The sequence below is a fragment of the Gavialis gangeticus genome, unplaced genomic scaffold, assembly GCF_001723915.1.
Source record: "Gavialis gangeticus isolate Ggan-Ray unplaced genomic scaffold, GavGan_comp1, whole genome shotgun sequence".
NCBI classification, from domain to species: Eukaryota; Metazoa; Chordata; order Crocodylia; family Gavialidae; genus Gavialis; species Gavialis gangeticus.
Genome location: NW_017728993.1, coordinates 82242509 through 82251845, shown reverse-complemented (window position 1 = coordinate 82251845; position 9337 = coordinate 82242509). Strand labels below are relative to the sequence as shown.

Genomic DNA, 9337 nt, shown 5'->3' with positions numbered 1-9337 from the left:
CTTGACTATGGGCGAACATGGCAACCCTACCAGTATTACGCTACAGACTGCTTAGATGCTTTCCATATGGATCCAAAATCAGTGAAGGATTTATCACAGCACACAGTTCTAGAAATCATTTGCACAGAAGAATATTCAACTGGGTACATGACAAATAGTAAAATAATCCACTTTGAAATCAAAGATAGGTTTGCATTTTTTGCTGGACCTCGGCTTCATAATATGGCTTCCCTGTATGGCCAGCTTGATACAACCAAGAAGCTAAGAGATTTCTTTACTATCACAGACCTGAGGCTAAGATTGTTAAGGCCAGCCACTGGAGAAATATATGTAGATGAGCAACATTTGGCACGCTACTTTTATGCAATCTCTGACATAAGGGTATATGGAAGGTAAGAGAACGTATGCCTTTCAGAATGGGTATATATATTATTTTCCTTAGAAAATGATCAGATTTTTCCATTCCCCTAAATATTACAACTTTTTTTTCCAGGATCTAGCTCAGTAAAAATCAGTTTCTGAAAGCAGTGGATATGTCTGATTCAGAAGTATTTAAGTCATTAGAGTTGTCCTGTCATTTGACAAATCTCTGAAGGTTTGAGTGGAATATGTTTTTTAAATTGGGTTAGCAATGTCTATCTTTTTAGGTCTGGGAATGAAACACAACCCAGTATAAGGAATGCTGCACCAGACACTCCCTTCACATACTTAGGACCAGATATCACAGAAATCAAAGGATCGCTGTACTTTAATGCGGGCCCTTATTGTAAGGGGTAACCAATATGAAGGCCTTGCATATATCTTTTCTTGAACTAAGGGGAACTTCTTTTTCTGAATTGTATAGTTGTGTGTTTAAGTTAATGAAGACCATGGAGGCTAGAATGAATTTTAACATACTTTAGCTGATTCGAATAAAGATAAGGTAGAGAAATCAAACCAATATTTTGGAAAACAAAATATTGTAGGCCAATTAGGACAGAATACTAGGTACTGTACCCCAGATTAGGCAAATTAACTATCCTGTGCCCAGTAATGCCTTACACCAAGTGTCAGACCAATGAAGGACAATTTTGAGCAAATATTCTTGTGGGTTAACACTGACTGCTCCTGGAAATCATTAATCAGTCAGGTGTCAATACATGGGGTTAAAGCTTTTGGAATCCCACTAAGCTGTTGGAAAAGGTAGTTCCTTTTATAAATTTTAAATGTGATATTTTAAATTAATTGGATGCCACTTTATGCATGGGTCATCAAAAGAGGTAAATATCTCTTTTGATACTATCATTTTACTTACTTTTTTGCATGTACCTCTTAGCCATACCCTCCATAATTTAAAGAATCCACAACTGTTTCCTAAAAATCTCAACAGCATTTGAATGTGTACAAACAAAAAATCTACTCCTGGTACTAAAACTATACTGGAGGGATAAAGAATGTTACATACTTTAAAGTAATAAGATAGTTGACACTGACAACAGGACGATTATGTAGCATACGTACTTCTAGGTTTGTTGTTATTTGGAAGGTTACATAAGAGGTTGTTTTTGATCTTTTATACAGAAGATTGCATGCATCTAAGCATTTGCACACTTACAAGAAGATCTGTTTTATCTGTTCAAAAGATTTCCGATATCATTAAATTATTATAATTAAGTATATTGTTAATATTCATGTACACAAAGCAGGAAATCATTGTCATTTTCATGGCTTTGAATATATCAACACTTTCTTAATCCAAGTATATATTTTAATGACAACTAGTTACAGAAGTCAGAATGGGGGGGAGGGGTTTGCATAGCTTGCTTAGTCCATAACTACTATTTTAATTGCTCCTTGCCAAATGTAAGTACATACATACTTACAGCATCATTATTTGAAAAGATAAAATTATTGGGTGAATGTTTTTATATCAAGATTTGTTGTGATATATACCCATGATATTATGTAATTATTAGGAGTCTCATGGAAGTGTAAAACAGTAATTGATATAGCTGAATATATTAATATCTGTGTAGAAGAATTGCAGCATACATGTTAGTCAGTCATCAATTTCCGTTCTTCACTTTCTGGTTCCCTTTAGATGTACTAACTAAAATCCTGGATCAGACTAAAATGATGGATTAAAAAATCTCACACTTTGAGAAAGCACTGTGTCCCATCTGAAAAATCCATAGACTTTAGAAATTAAATCAGATCCAAAGAAGGTTTTTAGCAAGGTTTTTGAAACGGTCTCCCACAACACTCTCACTATCAAGCCGAGGACGTACAGGTTGGAGGAATAGACTGTAAGGTGAATAGAAAACTGGCTGGATAGTAGGGCTCAAAGAGTAGTAATTAATTAATGGCTCCTATATTCAGCACTGGTGAGGCCACATGTGAAGTACTGTGTCAAGTTTTGGGCCCCCCACTCCAGAAAGATACAGACAAATTGGAGAGAATCCAGCAGCAGCGAAAATGGTAAGGGGGATGGGCCACATTATTTATGAGAAGAAGCTGAGGGAAATGGGCATATTTCGTTTGGAGAAGAGAAGACTGAAGGGGAATTTAATAAGAGTCTTCAACTACCTAAAGATTGGTTCCAATGAGGATGGAGCTAGACTGTTGTCATGGTGGCAGATAACAGAACAAGGAGCAGTGGTGTAAAGTTGCATCAGGGGAAGTTTAGTTTAGATATTAGGAAAAACTTTCTCAGTAGGAGGGTAGTAAAACACTGGGACAGGCTACTCATCCTTAGAAGTTTTTAGGACTTGGCTAGACAAAGCCTGGGTTAGGATGATATAGCTGGGGAAGGTCCTGCTTTGAGCAGAAGGTTGGACTTGATGACCACTTGAGGTTCCTTCCAACCCTAATTTTCTGTTATTCTAAGGGTTAGGTTGACTCCAACAAGCATCACAGTATCACACTTCTAGGGCCAAATTCTAATTAACCTGTAAGGTAGTTCATCTTAAGCACTGCAGTGCCTAAAACATAAGCACCCTGCACCAGAAGGGTAATCCAAATCTGCAGATCCAAAGCTGCAACTACCAACTGAGATTTTGAATTAAAGTAGTTTATCATCATGTTTGTGCTGAACCTACTCTTCAACTATAAAGTGGGTGTACTGTAGGCAGGCTTATGGGATTAGACTGTTTAGGGAACTTGGATAGCACTCTGCCTAGTTTCTGGACCTTAATTGGACTTGGGTAAGAGCTAGAAATCTAACTATTCCTGTCTGGACATACACAGGAGTGGAAGCACAGGTACTTATGGAACTTTTAGGTAAAAAAATGTGACTCCAGGCTTAAACAGCTGTTGAGCAGGAAGTTTTGGTTCACAATATGAATTTAGGCATCTTATGTCTGCCTGAATCTTTCCTTAGGTTGAGCTCTTCGCCTATACCTTATCACAAAAATCGTTTTAAATAAAAAAGAGCATGTTGCAAATGCATTACAATCAGAAGTCTTTCAAAACAGTTAAAAGACTGTATAGTAATCCTGTGACAAATTGGTGTTAAAAATTAAGTGTGACCATACAGAGAACTTATCTGATGGTGACACTTGTTAGCTAAGTTCTAATCGGACAAACACTACAAAGGGGTTATCCAATATGTAATCCTATTTTAGTAGATTACGTTTGTGTGAATTCTTTATCGTTCTGCTGACAGAAATAAATCCACCACTTTCAGGGCTTTAGACTTTTCATTTCTTTCTGCAGTATATGTTGATTGTCCTCGTAGTAAATAAAATGGTTCATCCATCTCCAAGCACATGGGAAGGCATAGTACACAATCCTTGACCATGGGCTACTCCAAAGGAGTGCACTGTCAGCTCCAGCAGAGAAGGGTACTCTGTTTGATTACTGCCTAAGTTCTGTAGGAAGCTATTGATAGAAGTTGCCCTGCAAAATCTAAGCAGCAGTGGTTTTCCCAGATGCCTTCAGCCTTTACCAACCAAGCTGGTCTTGCTGACCAAGTGTGCATCTTAGTAGAGCCAGGACTGTAAGCCAGGATGGAAGTGTAAGAAAGAGTATACATTTCTTCTCCATCTTTTTTTTCTGAAGCAACAGAGAAAATCAAAGATATTCTGAATAATTAACTTCAAGCAGTTTATTCCACTAGGTTTGCAAAGCAACTAGATCTTCCACCAGTGGCACCTTAACCTAAGAAATTAATTTGGAATTATTTTTTTATAAATTTATTTTTAGCCACAAATTAACATTTGGGGCTTTAAAATCCTGGATTTGTATGTTAACAATAGTTCAAGAAAGTTAGGCCTATTCCATACAGGTAGAGTACAGAGAGTCTGCTAAGCAGCTTGATATGCTGTGGATGAGTGACAGTAGCAGGCATCTTTTAGTGCTGTGTCTTTTGCTGTAAAATTCATCCGTGGATTAAGTACGGTTAACATAACCACTGATTATAACAGCATATTATAAAGGAAGTTGATTTCATATATAAATTCTTTCCTGTTGAATTTCAGGGATCGATGACTGTGTAAACTACTCGTCTTAAAGCTGTCACATTAAATACACTGGTTATTTTCTTAAAACTTCACAATGTAATAAACCTTGGAGATTTAACCATTTCATAAAGAATTTGTTTTCTCATTCAGTTGCATTTTGGTGTGAAATAAGCTAGATGCCTGTAGTATCAGAAATGAAAACCTATGTTTTCTTCATAAACACTTGGGCTCTTCTATTACCACTTGCTTATTCAACTTCCATTTACCACCTTTCATTTTGTGTTTATTAAGGTAATGAAAAAAGGGGAAACATGGCTGTTAGCAATTTCAGCAACCCCATTGAGCTCATATTATTCAAGAAACCTAATAATCCACATAAACTAATTCTGACTTATGAATGGTCTGCTTCACTAAATCAGGGTGATTTTCTCTGGTGAATAATGGACGAGGGTAGTGCGCCAGTACCTTAATTAAAGAGAACCTCTCTTAGTCTTGATCTTATTTTAATTTACAGGGTAATACTACAATAATATCACTAATGGAAGGTACATTAAAGGGCATCAAGTAGTATTAACTGTATTAAATTATGGCACTTGTGTTAATTAACTGCTGAGGCAAGATGGTCCTAATGGCTAGAAAGATCGACTAATGCATAAACAAAGTCTGCCAGGATGAGAAAGTAAGAAATAGTAGACATTTCTTCTCCATCTTTTTTTTTCTGAAGCAACAGAGAAAATCAAGTATATTCTGAATAATTTACTTCAAGAAAGTATTTTTTTTGCACTACTTGAGGAGGGGCAATTTTGGGGGTTCTGAATACTTTGATTAATTGAACAGTGGTTTTGGGGGTTTTTTTAATTTACTAAGAGCTTGATAACAAATATTTTTTTAAATTGAGGGAAAGTCTCCTGGCTTTGGGTCAGGCAGCAGCAGGTTTAGACAAATTAATTCTTAGAGTAAAAATAGACATTACTGTTAAGTTTTACAGTTCTGACTTTTAATGGTATGTATATGTACATGTTGGCTATAGTTTAGGATAAACTTATATCCCACATGTATTGAAAAAATATTGGATGGCTGAGACAAAGAATATTATTGCTCATTCATGGCCAGTTTTTCAATCTAAAAGCCAGTACTTTCCGTTAGAAGTGAAAATATCCCATTTCTATATAATATGTATTGTTAAGCCCCTTAGAATTTATTTTTATGTTCTTTCTCTGTTTGAAGCTTCTGTATTTAAGCTCTAGGGTTATCTGACCCTGTCTCAGATCCAGTCCCAGTTCCAGGAGTAATAGCAATCTCTATCTTGCATTACGTAAGTGAAAAATGTCTTCAGTTTTAACAGTTTCTCTCCCTCCTTTTACCCATTCTAAATTTAACCTACCTTACAAGTGGAATAAGTTACATTTGTGGAAAAGTACATTTGCTGCACAGTTGTGGTTTTGTTGAGTTTTCTTTTGTTTTTGTTGTTTGTTTTTTTTCCAGCCAGCATGCCCTGAAGTCTGCTTTGACTATCCAACTTTAACGAGATCTCACTCATTTAGAAGTGGGTAAGGGGCCTTTACAGCCATTTAAAAAAACAGACTGCCATCCACAGTCTGGGACCTGCTGTGCAAATTGCAGAGGATGTTCACAAAGTAATGGCTCAGATTATGTTGGGCTATATTGCTTGTATTCTCTGGATGATACACAAATTCCCTGTGTTCCAAATGGATTAAATGGGTTAAATCCTGCCCTCAGTTACACTGATGTAAATCTGGAAACCTTGGTCTAATGTCATGAAGCTGTAATGTGTCCAAAAATAGAATGTGGCCCTACAGAAACTGTAAATTATAGAGACTTTACCTTTATTTTTAATAGGAAATTTTCCCATTCAGCTTCAGTTTAAGCCTAAATCCTCAAAGTAAAGATACGCAAACTACAAGGTTTCAAGTGGACAGCTGAGGCCCATTCTCTTTTTCAAATATATGTTTACAATACTTAAGATTCCTTAATTTACAAAGAAAACGCTTGCATATGCATCTTGTTTTCCTTTGAGATTTTTACTCATATTTGGAGTGAATGTATTTAATAATTTCTCCAGTTAAATTCTGAACTTCATTAGAGGACAGAAAAAAACAACTTATGTATTTAAAAGCTTGTCAGTTTATCCTAACTCCCAAGTGTAAATAGAAAAAAATTATATCTACTCTAGTGTGTCATTAAGGAAGAGGATCTCTCATTTTCTATGAACACTTCAAGCCTTTTAAAGAAAACACCGTGAATTGAACTAATTAAATGACTTCAGTATTCATCCACCCCCATTAAGAGTTTTTTAGGAAGGTATGTTAATTTACTCTACCCTGTTCCACATGGTCAAATAATTTTTGTTTTCAACTTCCATGCTTGTATTTAAGAATTATGAATATGCTTAAAGATCAGTTTGAAAGCGCCATCCATCCATGGTAGAGAGAATGGAACAATGCATTTGAGAACATGATTGGATCTTTATTTTCTTCTGTGCCAGTGTGGATACTGATGTATTTAAACTATCGCTCTCCACTAAGCACCTTTACAAAGTAGCATTTGCTCACTCTCTATTTTTTGTGAAGTGTCAAGTGTTTCCTTAAAAACCACAGAGCTCCCTTTTGAGAACACTCAGTATGTTCCAGGATCAGTGCTTTTGTCAGGGGTAGAACCAATCACTTTTGTGAGTATGAGCCACTTTGTCAGTGAACATTAGAGAGGCATAAGTGAAAATCCTGATGAAAGAAAATAGAAATTTCCCTTCTATGTGACTTTGTAATACAATACACAGTCAAAAAAAACCTCCAAAGACCTTTCTGAATAAATTCAGAGATTCAACTATAAATCATCCTTAGCAGCATCTTTCTTTTTAAAAGCTTTTTCTTTCAGAGAGTGCAGGCAAACATAAACCGTTAAATAAACTTGCAGATCTACTGACTCATGATTATGAAAGTTTCCAAGCACCAAGCAGTCCCTCAAGTTGAAGTTGAAGCTATGTCTGTATATTTCATTCTGAGTTAAAAGTTTAAATCATTTCAACTATTTTATATGTAGCAACTAGTATTTACATGTTCTGTATTGAAATAAAGTGTAGCCTTTTCAAATTCAAACCATCTATTTTTTCAGTGCTTTAAAACATGGTTTGGTAACCGTGGTTACCAATCTTAATGTGGACTGCTTACAGACGTGAAAAAAAAACCCAGCGCTTTACTTTCAGCTCGGTGCATGCCTGCACCAAGCACAGCACATGCTCAAAAGAGGCACTGCATTAATTTGACTTGGCTCGCCCAACGTCTGTTTAAATTGCGTGCTTTAGCAGGGCTTTTCTGCACGTTTATCTAATAGCTGATTGATTCAGCTTTACATAAAAATGCCATAAAGCCCTGCTGAAGCACTTGATCTATACTGACACTGGGGAGCCAGGTCAAATTAATGTGCTTCCTCTTCCAGTAAAGCGCTGTTTGTTTTTCCATGTCTACCGGTGCCCATGGTGATTCAGAGATAACAACGTGGCTGATTCTCTTTTGTCCTATGACCACTTTAGACCACTATGATACCAGAAGGATCTTAAAGGAGATTGGAATGGCCCATGAAAAATATACACCCTGCATAAAAGGACTCCTCGCCTGATCTGGAGCTTCCATAGAGCTTCTGTAACCATGCTGTTCCCAGTTTCTATGACCAGGCACATGTAAAGCATGCAGTAAGAGCTGGGTGGAATTACTGTACTCCAGGTATTCTTGTCCATCTGTAGCCCAAAGGAAAGAGTGTAAGTTGGTTGGTCAAAGCCAACCTTGGCAGTCCTCACCACCCTTCTTAACTGTTCATACAGGGAGTGACTATCTGAGAATCTTAGTCAAAGAAACTAACAGTGGAAATCATGCAGAGTATTTGAAGTTTATGTGTTGTCATTGTATTGTCAGCAGCTGTCTAGTAATAATGAGCATTCTGGTCCCTTACCAGCTGTAGGCAAGTATTATGTGTAATCTTGGCCACCATTACTAGTCAGATGAGATGTGTGCAGTTATTTTTGTGCTTTTCATTAGGGAAGAGAATTACACATGCTCAGGATCTAATTTTTCCTAGATCCCCGTCAGTGTAGGAAATGCATCAGAAGGCAGTGGTTAAGCCCAAAATGGTCACTTGTTTTTCTTAGCAGATGATTATTATCTCTGTTAATGTCTTTGTTAGGTGTGACAAATAAGGAATCTTTCTGCTGCTGTGATATATGGAAATAATTGAAGGACTTTAAAAATCAATTTAATGAAAAGTCTAATTTATCTGAGTTCATCATTAATTGCAGCTGTTGCTGAGGAGGGTTAAACAAAGAAGTCAAATGAGTTAATTGTCTGGAAAAGTTAACCTTTCTATCTTACCTAAAAGCAGGTTTCATCCTCTGTTCCTGCATTGTAGTAAATACTGGACATGTCTACACATGCACTTGAGCGCAACTAAATTTAATGTGCATTAAGTGATTTTGCAGGTGTCTACATGTGCAGGAACATGGCATTAAAGTTAGTACTCTCAGCACTAAAGTTAGTGCCAAGTCCCTGCAGGCCTGCCTTGTGCCCCTAGTGGCTGGGGAGACCTAGCACCAAAGTAAGTGTGGAGTCATGTCTATACATGAGTTAATTCACTTTAACTAATAGTGCCTAAGTTCAATACGTGCATTTGCAGGTATCAAATTTAGGTGTTATCAGCCTAATTTAACCATTTTTAATGTGCATTAAGGGTGCTCACATGTAGACGTACACCCATAATGCGCATTAAATTAGGCTAATATGCATTACCGCGTCTCATGTAGACACGCCCACTATGTACTGCTCTCTACAAATTATATGAAATGTAACGGATCTTTGAAAACTCCTGGCACTCTGGTGTAATGCCTGAAG

General features: G+C 36.8%; 1 protein-coding gene across 7 annotated transcripts in view; it reads left to right on the top strand.

Annotated features, from left to right (window-relative positions):
* NTNG1 (netrin G1) overlaps positions 1-9337 on the top strand; it is a 392694-nt gene that overhangs the window by 226351 nt on the left and 157006 nt on the right. For 6 of the 7 annotated variants that reach the window (XM_019502088.1, XM_019502085.1, XM_019502087.1 and 3 more), the window contains exon 4: positions 18-392. In XM_019502088.1, coding sequence (XP_019357633.1) covers positions 18-392 — 375 coding nt within the window. The remainder of the gene's footprint in view (positions 1-17; positions 393-9337) is intronic. The other variant, XM_019502084.1, reaches the window with a different exon arrangement.